At 41.7% G+C, this 21,112-nt stretch overlaps 1 protein-coding gene across 1 annotated transcript in view; it reads left to right on the forward strand.

The window, feature by feature from the left end:
* Positions 1-21,112, forward strand: part of nfatc3a (nuclear factor of activated T cells 3a) — a 66,360-nt gene that overhangs the window by 9,972 nt on the left and 35,276 nt on the right. The window contains exons 2-3 of the mRNA XM_074611906.1: positions 11,403-12,585; positions 17,761-17,923. Of these exons, the coding sequence (XP_074468007.1) occupies positions 11,403-12,585; positions 17,761-17,923 (1,346 nt within the window). The remainder of the gene's footprint in view (positions 1-11,402; positions 12,586-17,760; positions 17,924-21,112) is intronic.

Below are 21,112 nucleotides of genomic sequence, written 5' to 3' on the forward strand. Positions count from 1 at the left end.
GACAATGATATTTATTGTTATGCATAGGTATAGTTATTATAACAGTTGTCACCACAAATTATATCCAAAAAACTGTTAAAAAGAAAATAAAAGAAGAGAGGAAAGCATACAAATAGAGCTAGGACAGTGGAGTCAGACAAGCTAAGGTCTCTAGACTTTGTAAATGTTATAGTTTGAGATTGAAGACTTTATGTGCCAGGAAAAAAGGAGAGTTTATGGACCAGGTTTCTAATACTTCTATGAAAGTAGAAAGACAGAGAGGTCAAAAGTCAGACAGTCATGCATGAGGTCCACATGTGGGGCTGGATCACCATGTGGGTGCCCCTTAACCCTACTGAACCGAAGGGGTCCCAGCACCCAGTGTGATGAATGAGACGTTTGTTTCCCGGGGCGAGGCATGAGTAACTATGTGTGGCATCTGTCTAGTTTAAATTTAGTGTAACTGAAGCTACCGCTGGCTGCGCTGTATCAACATGTCAGAGGCTGCGTTACACCAGAGAGAAAGCTGTTGAACTCCTGCATCTGCTTTCATTTTTTTCTTTCTCTCCCATTTTACTATGAGGCGGGGCTTGCTACACGGGGATTAGGGTTGTTTGAATCCCATTTTATTTTAGGCGACCCCTCAATGCCTTATATCAGTCAGGCTAATGCTTGGTATTGGCACCTCTCTACTCCATGCCGTTTTTCTTGTCCCAGTCCCGTTATGTGTCCAATCAAGTGGGACATGTTCTAAAATGAGTTATCAAGAAACAGCGGTGCCCTTTATTGAAAATGATAGGAGGTTTTAGATGGGATACATAAGAAAATATTTAAAATAAATGACCTCTGTTGTCACTTTTAAACTTGTGATGCACCAGTTGGGGTCCATGTGTTTGGGTGGACCCTACTACACGGGTCACAATTGGAATGTGGACCATGTGGACTTTGACAGCTGGGCGAAAAGGGCACACCAATTGTGGATAGAGGTTTTAACAATATGAACTGCTGATCACTTTATGCACATCATGCTCAAATTGGGCCTCTGTGGTAAAGATATTCTAGTCATCTTGTTAAACATGTATGAACTTGTAGAGCTGTGAGAAAGACGGATGGGAAGAGTTCTCCTACTTTAGGCATTTTTTTTCTGGACATATTCCACTTCCATTTATGTTTTTGGAGGACAAATTGCAGTCTTCCTGTTTTTTCCTTGATTATTTCCTCTTCGTTTGTTCTATTGTTTCGTGTTGGCCTGATTACAAGCATGATAAAGAGTAACAGGACTGTCATGAGACACTCCCCCCAAGCAGAGCAGATGGCCCCTATCCTCATCATTCATTCCACTGCTGCACAAGCAACCCAGAGGATGGGAAGTGGTTCTGCTGGTACAGTTGTTTAATTCATCTGTGTGAAGGTGGGTCAAGGCCAGGAGGTTGGGGTGGCCATTGTTGACATGTGGAGATTAGGAAGGTGTACAATCTGTCCTATGTACTCTTATTTCTATAACTAGCGTTACTTTGTTGATGCTTGGATATTCCAGGAACATAGTATATACAGTATAATAATCTGTATGATTTGTCATGAACTTGGTTGGAGGATATTGGACACACTTGTGCATATATCAGTGGTGTGTATATACTGTAGTCTCACTGCTAAGACCCACAGTGTGTAAATGTCAACTCTTCTCTCTCTCTCTTGTCGCTTACACTCTGTCTCTCTCGCTTTCTCTGTTTTTCTCTCACACATAAAGGAACACAAAAGCTCTGTTTCCCTGTCTGTCCCTCTCCCTCGCTCTCTCTCTCTCCCCCCCTGGCTGATTTTTTCAAGCACATGCACAGTCAGCCCTGACAGATTGTTTAAATGTCACCCCTGCTAGCAGTAGTCTCTGATGTTATCTGCTCTGGGTTATTGCAGGCCATCAAGCGGCTTGTGTTCGCCTTGGAGGCCAATATTCTACATGCACTGTAGCTCTCCTGCTCCACTGAAAACCAATACATACATGAACCGTCTGACACATTGTTTGTTTACACGCACACAAGACACCAGGTTATTGGAGAAGCCAAGTTGGGGGGGGATTTGTTCCTGACTCGTTATTAGTTGTGCTGTAAACCAGTGATTCTCAAAGTCAGGTCCGTGGCACTCTGCCAGGGCATTCGCAACATAATTCACTATGAATTACAAAATTGTGCTGTGTCATTAAAAAGTGCATATATACAGATGAGGACCATTTGCGCCAATAAAACAAGCATTGTGTCAATTACTACCACCCACGTTAGCTTTGCGCCATTAGAAACTCTCACATCACACCAATCTGTCATGAATCAGTCACTTCGCTTCCTCTAATGCAAATATTACAATCAAAATTTTCTGAAGTAAAAGTATAAATTCTGTTGAGTTGAGTCCAATTTAAACAAAATGACCCTCTGTTTAAAAGTATATATAAGTGGTATTAACATGATTCAAATTGAAATGTGTTTCTGTACTATGAAACAGGTCTGAAGTATTTATGTTGAAACGTTTTAAGAAAGTTCGGAAACTTGTTTTTGGTGGATTATTTCTCTGTTGTTACAATACTAATTGGCATTGTATTTTACATCGTTAGAAAGCCTGTTTATGTACCTTCACAATGATGTCCAACTTGTAAGGATCATGCATTTGTGGGACGAGCAGCACAGCTGATTATGTGGGTCGCGCCCAAGAAAAATTTGCCAAAATGCTCTGTCAATGGTAAACAGTGTATTCTCCTGTTGGTATTGACTCTTGTTTTGAGTTGTTTGGTGGATTGGATGATTGAAATCTCTATCAGTAACAAGGAACAAACAAGACATATTGGTTATTTTACACTTTATTCATTTAATACACCGTCAGGAGCCTCAGTAGCGGTGGAAGATCCATACGCAGCCACAACAGCCTGACACCTCCTCCTCATGCTGATCGCCAACCTGGTCACACGTTGGTTTTGGATGGCGTTTCCTTCCTCAACCAGGATTCGTTGCAGGTCAGCCAGCGTGGTTGTGTTGGTCGCTCTAACACGTACACAGCACGATTGTCGATTACGATTAATTGTTACGATTAAGAGGGGTCTTTGGTGAATTTTCTGGTACGTTTTTTTTTTATCAACAAGTAATAATCCTTGTTCTGGGCTTTGTCATGCAAATGCTAAAAAAAAACGTAGAAACCCAGTCAAGCATAAGCCTATACAAAAAAAAAAGTTTATCCCAGTAGAAATCTATCTTTGTTCACCGGGTTTGCTATATAGTTTTATCCTGATAAAGGAAACCAGGTTTACATGACATTTAAGAAACCATGTTACTGCAAAAAGCAGACAGTTACCGAGATTATAATCTCTATAAACTGATTCTGCATTCACATGTAGAATCAGTAGGCAGCGGGACAAGACTTTGGTATCGGAAGTGTTCTGGTTTCCGTTTGTAGTCCGAGTAGTATTGACCAACCTTATGGAAAGCTTTGTTGCCATCAGTGATGTGGCTATGGTATGGTTTTGGTCATATCCGTCAAATACGCGTGGTGTAACATTATGGGACATAAAATCCAAAGACACGTAATTGAGTTTCATTTCTGGCAACATTTAGCTGTATGCCTTGATAAAACCTTACGTAACAGTCATGTCCTGTATTATCTGGTGTTTGTTTGATATTAAGTGCTGGATTTCTGAGAATTTTCTAGAGACCCCCAAGCAGTGGAACTCCATATCTGAGCATCTCAATCATTCACAGTCAGCTCTGCCTTTTAAATCCGTACTGAAATATCATCCTAAGGCATTTTACGGCATCTTATTTTTTATTTATTTTACGTTGTAAACGCTCCTGTTTTTTTTACCCGATAATGTTAATGTTTACTATTATAGTTTGTAAAGCACTTTTATAAATGCCATTTAAATAAAGCTTATTATTATGATTAAAATAAAAAGTACTAAGCTTTCCTGAGATCTTTTTTAGAGTACCAAATTAATGTACTCTAAAGGCAATTAGTGATGTGTTTGAAAGGAATCTTTGTGCGTTGGTGGGTATTTAGCTCAGGTGGTTACTTGGCACTCTATGTTTATCCCATAATGTTATCTCCGCATGAGATTGTTAATTAGGAGCTTAATTTAGCTGCCGGCATATGTTAACATTGGCTTAGGCTGCCATTGTTAAGCCGCTGCTGGCTGGTGAGTCTGCTGTGACGGCACAGGAAGGCTTTTTGATGTAACCCTAACATAACATTAGGATAAGACAGTGACAAGGCTCTACAGATGTCAGATTAAACTGAGACCCATACCTCAGGCTTCTACTGTATATGTGCTGTATGTACCTCATAACTCTAGATAAATCGGGCCTGCCTCTTTCTCCCCTACATTTGGATTTCTCTCCAACCACCTACACATAGCCTACTGTACAGGGATCATCAGTAGGTTTGGCACAAACCCAGTCACCAAGGTTTAGAGCCACAGGTGTAGGCCAACCCTAACAATACTCGTGTGCATGTGCGTCACAGGCTCTGTGTTTAGAAATGAAGGCAACGAGCCAGCCACCGAGTTCTTGGAAGGAAGGAATTAAATTAGCTTTTGTGAACTCTGCTGGGAATCACTGCAATTATCTATATCAACCAAAATATTAAAAATGTGAAATAAAATTTTAAATTCTACAAAGAGCTTTTAAGACCCCTTGTGCTTGAAAAGGGTTATTGTTGAATTATTGTGAATTATTACACGGCTTTGTTTAATACTCAATTCTGATTGACCAATCATGGCGTTCTACGGTCTGTTATTTCTTTATAGCAGACCGTTGCTATGTATAACAGATCGTTGCTATGGGCGCAGTTCTGATCTCGGACTTTGGCGGACCATTTTTTGTCAAATTATTGATTTCTTAAGTAAGTAGCCGTGTAATAAGCGATATGTTATTTTATGTATTAATCATGGTAAACACGCTTCATCAATGTCATGATAAAACTTGGATTTTTGCTTTCAGTTATATCCATTAAGTCACAGCTGCTGAGCAATCCTTGCCCTATTGTTACCTTTTATAAAAATTAACCGAAATGAGTTCCACACAGTGAGGTTTGCAGAATTTAAATTTTAAAGAAAATCAGATCAGCGCATCTCTAACCCAGACTTTAAAAAAGATTTTGTATTCTTATGCGCCATGTGTGTCTCTCGGAGTCAATTTGGACTGATACATTTGTCGAGATTTGTCTCAAGAAATTTGTTTAAAAAAATGTTTGAGATTTAGATTTTTTGCATTTGTTTTACAAGAGCACATAATTACAAAACCTCAGATTTACTGTTTTTAAATGTGTTAATTGATTTTTTTTAATCTGAGGTATATACCATTTATCCCATACTGGACATGACGTGTTGGCACACTTTTGCTCTGGTCTGTTGGTCAGCAGCTCTTGAGGAGGGCTGAAAGAGGAGACCGGGCTGAACACAAAGCCTTCTGTACAGGGGATGTAAGCAGAGCCTGCTCTAATCAACCTGCTTGCCCACCACAAAGGGAACCCTGGCTAAGGTTACCCTCTAGCTCCTGCACCACATGCTGTTGGGGCTAGTGGGTAACCTAAGACATTAATATGTGTTAGGGTAGTGTGCACATACATTTACACACAAGGGTACACTCACATATACCCATACAGAAAGTGCAAAAAGACACAGGAAGGCACAACCACAGGCACACAGGAACATATATACCGTAACACACCACCCACACACTATTATACCCGCACATAAAGACAGGTAGACGGAGAGGTCGTGGGCGCACCAGCGGGAACCAATGAGCTCGTCATCTTGAGACAAATCCTTCCCTCCCCCAGTAGTACACTGGGCTTTCTCAGAATGTGGGTCTGTGTGACACTGCCGGTCACAGGACCCTGACACACTTTGTGTGCAGTGAGAGTAGGAAGAGGGAGGAATAAGTCTCTCTGGATTATCCCCTGAGTGAGAATCCCCAGGCAGTGTTACGGTCAGCCAGAGGCCTGTTGAGCTTTGTGTCAAGGAGCCAAAGTGGATGCCACCATCACCAGTGGATCAGGCCGTTTCCTGCGGTTACCGTGTGGAACACAACAGTCTTTGTGGTGTGTGTCACAAACATCCACAAAGACGTGCTTCACTGAAACATCTCCCAGTGAGGCGGAGCTATTAATATCTTAGGTACAGCAAAGCCTCTTACAGATCTTTATTTAACCAGATTGGCTGTCTGATGTATGGACACTTGAGGAGTGTGTGATGCACCAGGCTTTCAGGAACAGTGCAAGGGCTTTGTAACCAAGGCCATTGATAAAACAACAGTACCACTACTTGCTCCTCTCCTCTCCTCTGCTCTCCTCTCCTCTCCTCTCCTCTCCTCTCCTCTCCTCTCCTCTCCTCTCCTCTCCTCTCCTCTCCTCTCCTCTCCTCTCCTCTCCTCTCTGACCTCCTGTCCTAAGGTGACTGGTGTTTGGCTCTGACTCGGGGGTTTCCCACCACCACCCAACCCTTTCCTCTCACTGAAGGGTTTTAGGTAGCAGGCTAATCTTATCTCAGGGCAAGGAGAGGGCTGTGGGCCAGGTAACATGGTCATCCCCTGTCTGACCCTCATGTGTGCAACACTGTCTGCTACTTACCTCTCCTCACCGTGTATTTTGATGTGGAAAAACATGCAAAAGTAGATGGATTTTTGTGGCATCTCACCTTTACCTGTAATTTTTTACCCTCACCACTGTGAGGCCAATGTAGAACAGAGAGAGAGAGACGGAATATAATAAATAAAAATGATTAATTTGACACTGTAGGACAACTAAGCAGAGGGATTTCTAATCTGTTATCTGAGGAGGCTGAGAAACAGACAGTTCAGAGACATGTTACTGCTCTCATTACTATCACTAGGCCAACACAGAGATCTAATACGACGTCCAAGACTCTCCCACACCATAATGTATTTTAAGATTTTGATGTATCATACATTTTATTCAAACATAGTACTATATTTGATGTCTTAGATGGTCACCCATTGCCACTGGAAGTACACAACAGACATGGCAGCAAAACTCTGCCTTCTTCCCAGTAGTTTATACTAAACAGGTTATCTGTGACCACAGGTTACACAATTCAAAGCACATTGTCAGAAATGAACAGTCAATGCCTAGCGGCCAACCTGCATACACTAGTTTTTAGTGACTGCTACAAGCTACAGTAAAAGGAAAATATCGTGTTCAAACACAGTGCCAGATTTACCATCATAAAAGCACAGCACAAATTTCTCTGACTTTCATTCAATTGGTGCTTGCAATTTGTTTGTAATTAGCAACTAATTTACTAAGGCAGCAGCTCATTACTGAGTCAGCACCTGGGACTGCCCTGCCCGTAATTATCCGTATTAAATGCTTTTTGTATGTGTGATTCAATAGAGCTAAAACAAGCTTGTCAAGTTGTGTTTTTAGCTAAGCAGCAACCCAGAAAAGCAAACCGACAAATTCAGAAAACCTTTTTAGCAAATGACAATTCATGTCTTACATGTGGCATTTTGCATTCAAAGGGATAGTTCGGGTGTTTTGAAGTGGGGTTGTATGAGGTACTTATCTATAGTCAGTGTATTACCTACAGTTGATAAAGGTCGCCCCCAGCTTGGAGAACTAGAAAGGAGTTACCGCACGGAAGCAAATCAATTTACTGCTGTGGACGCTATATTTAGAATATTTTCATTGCTTTACCTTGCCGTCAGACAGCCATTTCCGATGGGGAACTGAAGTCGTTGTATCCATTTATGCTCTCGCCAAAAGCCACCACACTCCATTGAAAAAAAACAGTAATTTGACCTCACAGAACACGGGGGTTGCTGGTCTACCGCTCCCTCAATCGGTTAGTTTGTATGTGCTATTGTGTGACTTTGGTGAAAACAAACTAACCAAAGTCACACAATAACACAAACAAACTAACCAATCAAGGCAGAGGTAGACCAGCAACTCCTGTGTTCTACGACGTAAAATTACTGTTTTTTTCAATGGAGTCTGGTGTCTAAATAACGGCTTCAGTTCCCCCGTTGGAAACATAGACTGTATAGCTGTGTCACGGCAAGGTAAATAGGTGAAAATATTCTAAATATAGCGTACACTTAAACTGATATATATTTTTTAGGTGAGCCTTTCTTTTGGGTGGCTAAAATACCTAAAAATAATGTAATATGTACAATAGCACATTGCTTTGATTCTGTGGAGTAACTCCTGTCTGCTTCTCCAAGCTTGGGGCACGCCGACCGTCATCTACTGTAGGTAATACACCGTCTATGGATAAGTATCTCATACGGGTTGTATGAGGTACTTATCCATAGTCGGTGTATTATCTACACTTCAAAACACCCAACTATCCCTGTAAGTGAATAAGTGAATATGGGGAAGAAGCAAAGCAAGAATAGTAATGGGTGCCAAAAAATGGAACACATGTTTTCAACCACTCATAGACTCTTAAGAGAGAGGGTCTTTATTATAACACAGGGGTATTTATGTCTCTGTAATCCAAAATGTTTTTTTAAAATGTCTCTCTAAATCAGTATCTAGGATAAGGGCTTTTAGAAGGAAGAATTAATGCAATGTGTATATGTAAATCGTTGTCCTTCTTCGGCAAATGGTTTGAAAATGCTTTTAATCATGATTTATTTTTGTTGCAAATATAGATTTTTTTATTTTTTTATTAGTTTATAGAGGAAGAAGTAGGGATACTCGTGCGATGGATTTGCTGTATCATCATTACGGCAGATAGGGAACATTTTGCAACCCAGATAAAACAACAAAAATTGCAACGGAAGAAACCCCAAGTCACTATGAAATTATGGGTGATGTTGTTTTCTGTGAGCATGTACGTAAGTGCCGAGTATTTGATGGGAAAAGGGTTGCTTGTTGTGGTATGCCTTATGTTATTTCCCAATTCAGGCTATCATATGTTTTCCTCATTTCCTCACAGCTTCTTTCTCTTCCTATCCACTCTGCTGTCCTTCTCTTGCTACCCGTCAGTCAGATGCTGTCGTCACAGGATCCACTGCTGGGTCTTGTGACAGGCAGGCAGGGCCAGTGCGAAGCCGAGCAGCTATAAATAAAGACCTTCTGCTACTACTGCCTCTGTTGCTGCTGTTGGATAGAGAGGATAGGAGGGCAGAGAGAAAAAAACATTTCTTTTTTACAAACGTCTTTGAAACCAGCTTTAATATCTGATTTGACAAAGCTGTTATATTACTCTTATGTGGTTATCGTGTAAAGTCAGCAAATATGGGAACTTACCACCAAGTTATGCCACATTTATCTGTGCTTGACAGTTAAACAGTTTTTGAATGTTAAAAAAACAGTCTGTTATTTTAGGCAGGTAGATCTATTTAAGGAATATGGGGAAGTGTAATGATTTTCACAACCGTATCCTGTTCAGGCTACACTGTGGTTTTAGCTCAGCTTTAGCTAATCGTTTAATGAATGCTCAATCTCATTGGCCTATATTTTAGCCCTGGCCATTTTGCAGTTTTCTGAAGGATATTAATCATTTCACTTTTTTTAGTAAAGCCGAAGCTGTATTCATCATAGCTTAAAAGGCCAAAGAAAGGACATGACAGGAAGGCTGATGTTACACGCTTGCTTTGTTTTACTTTTTAAGTTCAGTTTCTATTTACAATGGGTTATATGGTGTGTGTGTTTTTGTTATAAAGTTTAGTTTTGGTCAGGTGAGTGAAAGTTTAAAAGTTATGCCTACCCTGCTCTAGGCTACTTGATGCACGATACACCCAATTTAATTTTCAAAAGGGAAAATCTACATGGGGAGATGTTTTTGGACAAATCTCAGTTTTCATATGTATATAATAAAAAGTAGAATCCCTGATGTGTTTACAGTGTGAAAATGACTCTGCATGTGAAATGATGTTTTTACTTGTGAACCACTGGGCGTTGGGGGTTATTCCCAATGAGAGCAGCAGAGCATATCCAGTGGAAGTTTATCAATAACCTCTAACAGAGTAGTGCCAATGCGGACAGTGGGCTCTTGTCTATTTGTTTGTGTGTGGGTGTGTGTGTGTGTGTTTGTGTGTGTACTCACTGCCTGTGCCGGATGACCTTTGGTATAAATAGCCTGCCGGCGCTAGCTGTGATGACAGCCGACAGCACGCACCGTTGTGTGAATTTGTTTCCTGAGTAGTGCTGTTCATTGGTTATACCTCTTGGAACAATGCCTGTATGACTGCCTGCTACCCAGCAACACTCCGGCCTCTAATTTCCTGAAAGTGGGCTCAATCGCAAGCACAAACTCAGGGCGCAACAAGCGCATATGGGTCTGTGATCAAATCATTTCATGCAATTTTGACAACCAGAGACTCAAGCCTAGTCCTGGTCAGGATGAATACATTACTAGTAGGAGTGCAGCATCAGCAGGTTGATTGAGAATAATTACCAATTACATCGTCTCCTCTTATCTCTTTTAAAAGCAGTAATATAAAATACCTTCAATATGCTTTCAATATCTTGGCTGCCTTTGAGTTGGCATTTTGGATCTGGCATGCTGGCCTGAAGAGCAGACAGAAGCTCTAATCTTGGATCAAAATGATCTCATTATTTGTTTTACGCTGTCTATTCCTGTCTGCTATACCTGTGACCGACTTTGGCTGTGATGAGGATGATTAAAGGGTGGATTACATGTAAATGGCTTATGTATCAGCTATATGCCTACTAGTGCTTTTGTCTTATCTGCATAAACACAACCTTAGCGCTGCCACTACACTCCTAGGTGTATAAGTTATCCCAAGAATGTGGCTTTAGGAGTTGTGACACAACTAAAGGCCTTTACACACGGGGGCGTGACCAATAAACAACACGAAAATGCGAAATACTGGGAATATTATATGTTTAGGGCTTTTATTGTGAAAGGTAAGAACGGAAAGGAGTGGATTTGGTCTGTGCTGCCTTGTTCAAGGTTGAAAGGAGTAATAAAGTTTGCCGTCCTGGTTCGGACTACAGAGCCTCCGTGTTGTTGTTTCATAAATATAGGTGCAACGTGATTGGTTGATGCGTTTATTTGCGGTGCGAAAGCTCAGAAAATTGACCTAGTTCCATAAAAAAAATTTGTCAATTTTTGCCACATAATATTCATGTACTGTTTGAAAGTACTTATGACAAAAACAACAGTTTGAATAAATATATTGACGTGCAATTGCGAAAAAAAATGCAGCCAGCCTTTTGGTGTAGTCTTTAAACTCTCACTATTTTATTTTAATCAATGTGTTACCAACATATGCTTTTCAACGACTTGATAAGAGTTGCTCTGGATATTCCGACCAAGACTAGTTTGTATTGTATTTCATCATTAACACAATGAAGTCAAGCTAAGGAGGAACATTAAGGAAAAAGCAACAGTAATACAGTAATTGAAAATATACTCCAGATTGCGGTATCTTAATGTTCCCTTTCTTTTCTTCTCCTAGATCTGGAGCCTGATGACAACACGTCGTTCTACATCCTAAATGTGGGCCAGCCCCAGTCTATGGTCACCAACCACCAGTCTATTGGCCTGCCTCGTCATGGCATGCAGTCCCACTCCCAGATCATCAGCACTTCCCCACGCCTTCACTCACACAAACCGGGATCTGAGCCTCCGTGCTATGAGGCACATGACTCCAAGTACGGCAGCTCCCCTCTGCTGCCCTCCGCTGCTGTGGAGGCACCGAAGGCCTTTGAGTGCCCCAGTATCCAGATCACCTCCATCTCCCCCAGCTGCCAGCAGGAGATGGATGCCAATGAGGAGGATATGAGGGCCAATGGCCCTGATGGGGACTACCATGGTGAGAGGCCCCTGTCCAGAGACCACCTGTATTTGCCCCTGGACCACTCGTACCGGGACTCTTCGCTCAGCCCTAGTCCATGCAGCAGCCTCTCCTCTAGGAGCTGGTTCTCTGATGCGTCCTCCTGTGAATCATTCTCACACGTCTACGACGATGTTGACTCAGAGCTAAATGAAGCGGCAGCCCGGTTCACCCTGGGCTCCCCGCTTACATCCCCAGGCTGCGTCTCCCCTCAAACCAGCGGCGTGGTTTTGGAGGAGCAGCCCCACTGGCAGCACCACCACCCCGCCTTCGTGCACCACTCCCACTCCATCAGCCTGTCACCTCGACAGTCGCCCTGTCACTCGCCACGCACCAGTGTCACAGATGAAAATTGGCTTAGCCCACGGCCACCCTCCAGGCCGTCCTCACGTCCCACCTCGCCCTGTGGCAAGAGGCGCCACTCTAGCGCCGACATCTGCTACCCCGTCTCATTGTCTCCTCATCACTCACCCTCGCCCACGCCAGGACCTTCACCTAGGGGCAGCGTGACAGAGGACACCTGGGTTGGCAGTCCTTCTGTCGGCATGTCACCCTTCCAGTGCTGCCCGTCTGAAGCAGACATCCCATCCAAGACAAGGAAGACCTCACAGGACAGAACATCTATGCAGACGGGGAAAGGGGAGCTGGGGCTAGATGACCAAGGAAATATGTCTCCTAATCTAGACTCTCCGTCAGACGAGGGCCTGCACAGCCTGAAGAAGGACGGGCCCGGGGAGCAGTTCCTCTCAGTGCCCTCTCACTTCTCATGGAATAAACCCAAACCTGGTCATACACCTATATTCAGGTAAATTTGCTGATGTTGAGGATTTTACTAATAACCATCTTTTCTAAATTCAGCTCCATCTCACAGATGCTGTCACTTAATCCACTTTAAGCAAATGATTCATGCAGCTGTAGAGGACTCAGTGGGAGAGGAAGTGACTGGAAAATTCTAACATTTTTATCTTTTCAAATGTCAGCGAGGACTTTCTCAACTGGTTGAAAGAAGTTTCTGTTGCAATCCATTTGTTCTTTTCTGCTTCCTGTTTGTATTTGACAAAGAGTACAAAGACTTGGCGACAGTTGTGACGGCAGTATTAGTGTGGATTAGAATAGATACTTGATGGATTACATCCTTTATATTTAATTTAACTTATAGTCAAAAACAGAAGGTGGTGTGATGATTAATGCAATCACTGCTTGGCAAGACAACGCATGTCATCAATCTTAAAAGCAATTAGTAAGTCAAGGCTAAACAATAGACCTCAGTGGTGAATGTTTTTATAGAGTGTTATGAGGTGTCATAAAGATTGGAAACCCTTTTTGATCTAGGAGAGAAGTGTTAACATCGCAGTGCAGTAGATTAATATCAAATAGCACGTTAGATGAATTATAGACCTGTTGATGGAACGCTGCCGATCAATGTTCAGCAACGAGGGAACTTTGAGCTTTATATCAGCAGTATAAATCTGACTTAGTTACATTGTAGAGCAATACAAGTTTATTAGCGTGTGCAAGGGAACACATGGGGACGCACAGCACAAACTCCTCCAAACACACAGGCCCAATCTCCACATTAAAGAGTGATGGGTGCAATCAGAAACTCATAATGGAGTGTTTTAGGAGAGGAGTCTGCTGTCTGTTCTCCAATGTGCGCAGCAGATGAAGACATGGCCTTGTTTGTGTGCACTGGCCCCTAGCACTGTAAATCAGCACAGGGCACATATGGCAAGGGGGCCAGCACACACAGACACACACACACACACTTACACACACACACATACACAAAAACGTGCATAGACATAACACAAATGCTTGCTCACATACACCTAACACTCTCCAGACAATAACAGGCCAGGGTAACAGGGTCAGCTCTATGATGAGTCACCGTTTGATATTTGCATCCTTGCCCTTGTAAGTGAAATTTCCTAAGGCCATGGCTGAGACAGTGACAGAACAATGTCTACAGCAGCTACTGATGTTTACTCTAGTTTTGACCCACAAGTATTCCCTTACACTTGCTCCTGCTAAAGTTACTGTACCATTGCCCAACTTGCCTTCAATAGTTGCTCACGTTGGCATAAAATACAGGAAAATATAATTTTCAGATGTGCATAGTCAGGTGGTGTGAGCTCTTGTCTGCCATGAGATAGAAGCTGGTTGAGTTGGCTGTGTGCAGGCATAATGTGTGTTAGTACTGTTTTGAACAGATGGCCCAGGTGGAATGGGTGGGATTGGGTTAAGAGTGGGTGGGGGTTCAAAAATTGGTGCAGTGTTCAGACACTACTCAGAGTATTCTCCCACGTTACTCCGTGAGCTGTCTGCAATGAGATATTAATGGTATTCTTATGAGTTGGCTGTCAGAAGTTTTATTAAAACTAAAGGCCAGTATTACTCTGTGGCAAATACAATATGTGCATCTGCAGCCAGTAAGCAGAGCCTAGGCTAGAATTTGTTAGCAAAAAACTAGTCTAGCAGATAACTAGGGGTGGGAATCCCCGGAGGCCCCATGATACGATATTTCACTATAATTAAGTCACGATACGATCTTATAGCGATTTTAAACATTTTGCGATATGCTGAGTATTGCGATAAGATATATTGCGATATATTATGATTTATTAGCCTACATGTTTTCAACTGCAAATTATGCAGTTTGTCAACATCTGTTTTATCTAGTAAGATACAGTTTCCACTCTGTTCATCTCTGAATTTTCATTCACAAATCTTGAAGTGAGAGGTCAAGGGACCTGGCCAATGGTCAATGGCCATGCCAGTTTTTCCTCACCAAAATTTAGCGTAAATTTGAAGCGTTATTTAGTGTCGTTCCCGTCAAGCTAACATGACATGGTTGATACCAATGGTATCTTCACTCTAGCTTTAAAACTGAGCCCATTACAACCTCTGAAAGATTCGTCGGATTATTAAGAGGTTAATAGTTGATATAATAAAAAATTTATACTTGACGTCAAAGTGCCATGCAAAATATTGCGAGACTCTGCTGTATTGTTTTTTTTTACCCACCCCTACAAGTAACCACTACATCACTGAATTGATGCATTTTTTGTATTTGGAGCTTAAAAGCGAGAGTGACAGAAAGAAAAAACATTTAACTGAATGCGATATCCTTTGGAACGAGACATGCAGTTTTGTTGTTGGCAGCAGCAGAGGTACTGTGGGTATTATTGGTTAGAGGTTGTATTTATGCTTACTGGTATACCATAAGGCAACCAGTAAAGATGCCCTGGTTTCCAGGAAATAATTGTAATGATCTTTCGATATAAATCTGCAAGAAAACAATATACACCTACAGTTCAAATATTGCAAGAAAATCTGTTTACAAGGTGTCATTTCATGACTTCAAATGTGACTGGGCCTCACATTCATGCAACATGTGTAGATGCAAGATTACCTATTTCATTGGATGGGAAGGATGCTAGGGGGATGATGCATGGGATGACCATAGAGAAGACTGGGTGGGTTGTGGGACTGTGCTTGGACTGGGAGCCCCTACACCATGGCTTAGACATTTGAGAAAGGTTATGCTGTGTCAGGACATAGGCTACCGCTTCTGCTCTGCTCCGTCACAAAGCTCATATTTCCTCTGTCCTCCTCTACTCCTGTTACCGTAGCAGCCATGCAAACCCACACTTCCTGGGTGGTTATGTCATGGCTGCCGGGAGGAAGACATAAAGGGTTAGGATGCCTCTATAACACTGTGTTAGATTTTAGACCAAGCTGCTGTAGGGTGAAAACCGTGTTTGAAAATCAAACTTAAAAGGATTGGGCAATGAGGACAGCTATTTGACTATTCAGACACTACAACAGACTATACATTCATCATCATCATCATCATCATCACAGTTACTCAACAGTTACAGTTAACCATCATGACAACTATTGGTGGTATATGTGCCTTTAATCTCATGTGATTTGCTCAACCTGACTGATTAGTCTTTATGTAACAAGTTACAACCTGAAGTGGCTTTAGGTGACATTTCCACATCTGTAGATTTGTAACCAAGGCTGCATTTAGCTGCTCAAAACCTCTACAAAATACCAGCCACGTGCCTTTTCATTCCAAAATGCAGTCTTTCCTTTGGATGTGATGCCAGTCTGTAAGGCAGTTTGTGAAGCGAAATGGCTCCACTGAAAGCCCGACTCATGTCTTTGATTCAGTCTGATCAGATTGGTCTGCACGCAGCCAGCACTTGACAGGCGTTTTGGAAAGGGAAGAATTAAGGGAGTCAGCAACGCTGGCTAAAACTTTACAAACTTTCCCTTGAGAATGATTTGTACTGTCAAAGATCTATCATGCCATTTAGACTTCGTGCGTTTGCATGCTAGGAGCCTGTACCGTCTTGGATAGAGCCAAATACAAGCTTATGCCACCGTGTGACAGGTTGAGCCTACAGCGTCCAACACTGTGGTAGAGATCGGTGTGTAGCATGCGGTGTCTGCCTCTTGGCCCACGAGACAGCATATACTATACCGCAGCTGCAGTCAATTCACTGACTCAGGCCTAACATACACAGCCATAGGCATAGAGACACACATGCATGGACACAGTGGGACACACACACAGTTTAATTTATGATTGTGTAAACTGCTGTGCTAAAAAAACAATGCCACTTTGTAACTGCTGCCAGACAAAACACCTGGATGACACACATACAGACGGTATAGCGTGTGCTGCCCTACAGTAGGCCTTTTGTATCATCAATAATTAATTGTGTACACTGTCAAGATGTGACAAATGTTTACAGTGTGGCTTTTACTACAATTCAAGTACCTCGTCAAGTAAAATATATATACTGTATTAGTTCTGTACAGATATTACAGAGTAGAATAAAAAGGTAGACTTAAATAAGCAAAAATAAAAAAATAAGTAAACCAATAACCTAAGCCTAGTAAACCGATTTGAAGATATACATTTGGACGTTGGAGATGTGGCACTATGCTCCAAAATCATTATTTTTAGTGGATTGTGGGGATTTTACTTCATAATTAAATAAATCATAATCAACAACAACAGATGCAACATGTGGAAAAGGTTGCGGCTTGGTGCTAATGGTTGATGCCAGTGTTTACAAACTGTTTTGGGGATAATGTGATCTGATGCACTCAGATGGAGAGACCCAGTTTCTCTACGGAGAAGGCCATTGAGTGTTTTATTTTTGAGTGCAGCTGTTCAAATATGATTGTGGCCTACACAGATAGAAAAAAAAGAGGCAGGGAGGAAAAACACACAATGCCAGCCCCTGTGGTGCACTACATGTAAAATATACACTTGTACTGTATGCACACACACACACACACACACACATACAGTCATTTTCTTACTGTTTTTACTGTTTGACATACATTCTCATCCTACCACCCATCCACTGACCCACACAGAAGACTCACAAAAGAAAACCCCCTTTAGAAAATGATTCAACCTTACAGTCTTAACCTGACCTATGACAAGAGTTATGTTTAAGAACAGGATTAATGCACGTGGGCATTCCAGTGATTCACTGTCTGGTGGGGCTAAGTGCACTGCATGTTATACCCCCATTTTACACCCATTATGCTGTCTCAGACCATGCAAGGGGAATACCACCTTCTCAGCTTCTCGGTGTTTTCAGACAGCCGTCAGATTGTCATTAGCCGTAAAGTAGAAAGAGAGGTTGTTTTGCTTCTTGACTCGACTGTGTGATGTCACATAGATTAACATATGTACAGAACATTTTTAAATATGGAAAATGTGAAGGTGTGACTACCCAAGCAGATTTTCTGAGGGAAATTATTACTGTTAAGGCTGTTTAAATGCTCTTTCTTCATCATTGACGAGATTCTGTGCGCTTAGTCTACAACCACAAACCACTCCATTTTGTGCCCTGAATGAATCTTTTACACAACACTGTATGTTATAATGCTTTCATACCAAAGCTCTAATCTACTCTTCCTCTTTGTGTGTGTGTGTGTGTCTCCTCAGGACCTCCTCACTGCCTCCTCTAGATTGGCCACTGCCGAGCCAGTTTGGCCAGTATGACCTGAAGATAGAGGTGCAACCCAAAGCCCACCACCGAGCGCACTACGAGACCGAGGGCAGCCGAGGAGCCATCAAAGCAGCGTCCGGTGGCCACCCGATCGTCAAGGTAACACATTTTTTGAGGCCGCTTACTGCTGCTCAGCCAAAAAACCTCCACCGTTTTGTAGTTTAACCCTGAAACTATAAAGACCATTACCCAAATGCTAACAGGCTTAGCGGTGAAAATCATTCCTGACATCTTATGCACAGAAATGACCAAAATCTCTTTCACAGAACATTAACTTTGGTTTTCCGCTGCATTAAAAAAAATATGAGCACTGATGTCTCTACCATACTGAGGATTACATTTCCCTCTGAGGTCAGGACTGATTTACTGTCCATGTTAACACGATGCTGGCCATGCATTAGTTAAGCGGGACCCTGTGCGCTGAGCGCCTATTATCCAGCTCCCACTGCGTTAACCACACAGCCAGCCTTCAGTGATGAAATCGAACATGAAAGGAAGAGAAGTGAGCTGAACTGAACTTATTTGCTGAATTTAGCAACGGCGGTTTTCAAGTTTGAAGGGATTGCCTTCTGCATGGGAGTGAAATGTATTCTATCCTGACAGTTTATACAGGGAGACATCCTTCATACTTATAATACAGATAGCAATATGTGAATGATAAAATGAACTTCTTCTGCCTCCTCAGAAGTTGCAGCACCCTCCTGTAATCTACAGATAACTGTTGCTAAGACTAATGCTACATCATTGGACTTTAGAGAAGTCATTGTTCAGCCTTATATCCGGCCATGGTCAATGAGCATTGCATTTAGGGTTTCATTTTACATATTTGCATGGGTGGATTGTCACATGGATCCTCTCCCACAGCAAGACTGTCAGTCAACCTGTTGAGGCAGGAAGACAAGCAGGCAGCCAAGAGAACCACCACTATAGCCCAGTCAGCTGCTTTGTCATTTGATAGCACCTGCCAGAGACTAGGTGAGCCGAGGTACATAGAGCTACGGCTGCTTTTCTCTCCGAGCGAGAGAGAGACAGAGAAAGATAGAGAGAGAGAGAGAGAGAGAGAGAGAGAGAGAGAGAGAGCAATAGCGGAAGATTTCAGTCCCATTAAAATTTTAAGAACACAGTGACAAGCTTCCTTTGTGCGTATGATTAGGATAGGGCCTTAGAGCTGGACCATGACCATTGTTGTTGTGGAACCCAACAATGGCTGACTCCAGACTGACAGTTCGGCTAGCTGTCCAATCAGCCCAGTAGGATTTGCCACGCACAGTCAAATATCCTCTCACATCCTTTTCTTTGTCAAATTCTATAAAACTGAATAAGCATTTTGTCTAAAAAACTTAATGTAGTTAAATGCAACCTTCATCTTGCTGCCACTGTTGAGTTTTTTTTTGTTCATGACTTTAAATGCAGTATATTATTAGTCCCAAGTGCGCCATGCATGACCCTACATAAAAATCTGTAAAAATAAAGGTTCTTGAAAATGCTATTAATATCTAAATGCGATATATTCTATCTATAAAATTGTTTTTGTTATTATTGTTTGCGGGCAACATGTGTTGTCATTGCTTGGGACTACAGATGGGAAGTAGGTTTGTCCTTAGGCTAACTTAGTCACCACTCATTATGCGCAATATATACAAGATATAACAATTAAAAAAAACACAACAATCGAACAGCTGTGGACACAAAAATCCCTGAAACAACAAGGAAGCCCAAATTACTGCCATTTGTTGCTTTAGAAACAGCCTATGTCCTCATGCATTCAGTCATGCAGGCTCCCTCCAGGCCAATCATTAACCATTTCAACCTCAGTTAGACCAAGATGCTATCCTGCCATATGTGACGATGCATAATTTAGCCGTCAAATGTTTTCAACCGAGCGTTTGCCATGCTTGCCCTCATTCCTCATCCCCAGAGGGAATTGTTTGGTTATAGCAGTGCAGTCGGTTTTACTGTAGTGTGAGAACAGCAGACTCTTAATTTGTGTGCTCAAAACATTATTTTTAATGTTATTTGTTTTATGTTATTATGGTTATCAGTTCTTGTTGGGCTATATCTTCACCAGTCACAAACAGATGATAAGCCACAAGAAGAAGTTAAGTTTACTGCCACTCATGTACTTGTTTTAGATGAGCAAGGTTTATAAATCACTTTGTTCTGTTGATAAATTGTCATACAATAAATCTCCTATAAAATGATTTGGCCAGGTGCCTAGACCTGTACAGTATTGTAGTTACAAAAAGTGAAAGAAGTCAGTGTTTTTTCTATAGACAATCTGTAGCGGTTTGCGCCCACTACCAGTGCTGAAAATGAAAATCACATATATTCTTGCTGGAACGCACTTTCTCGATCGCATAGACAAACAGACGCGAGAGAAGCACACAAACAACATTTGCTTGTCATGAGCAGCGGTTTGCAGAGCCCTGTGAGAGAAAATGTGTGGGTGAACAAGTTTTATGAGGGAGGAAGGAGTGAGCAAGTGAGTTTGATTAGAAACTCGCTCACGTTTTTATTACGTGTTTGATTATAGAATATGTGATATTAAACTTTAGGAAATCTTTACATCATTCTGTATCCAGCTAATATACAGTACATATCACTCCACTCTTTTCAGTGTAGTGGTACTTAATCATTTTAATATCTCAACATTGATATAGTAAAGTCCAGCTGTAAATTGCTAACCCAGAAATTGCAAAAAATTACAGAAATGCTCCAGAATAATTTTAGGATACACTTCAACAACCCGCCTTTTATAGTGTAGTAGACACTAAAAAATACTGAGAATCAATATGAAATGAGCAGCTGGCTTGTGCTATGTGATAGTATCAGAACTTGTCCAGCAGGTCTAGCAGTCATTCTTTGTTTACTAAACACCCAGTCCTCTATTGTCGGTCTTCTTAGCCTTTTTTTGATGCACCGTGCAAAAAAAGTACCAAAGTTAAAGGTCATTTCTTCACCCTGTGATGTCATTACTGTTTTTACAGAAACACAAAAACCAGCACACACACATTGTGTGTTGTATTATTGTTTGAGGTTATCAGAAGATAACAATTTGAGATGCTAGATAGAAGGTCAGACCTGTGTTAAAATTAAAGAAACTCAAAAAAAGCTAAAACATGGGACATTACTGGAGGGAATTCAGCCACTGTTTTGACCCAGTATGACGTAAGGGGGTCAGACCACTTGAAACCGTTAACAAGTTTGCACATATCATGTTTCCCAGGTGCACTGTAGGTGTGAATCAAGCTATTTCCTGGAGGCTGGGTGTAACTGGTGCCAACTCGT

This window comes from Sebastes fasciatus, chromosome 2 (genome assembly GCF_043250625.1).
Source record: "Sebastes fasciatus isolate fSebFas1 chromosome 2, fSebFas1.pri, whole genome shotgun sequence".
In the NCBI taxonomy this organism is placed as follows: domain Eukaryota; kingdom Metazoa; phylum Chordata; class Actinopteri; order Perciformes; family Sebastidae; genus Sebastes; species Sebastes fasciatus.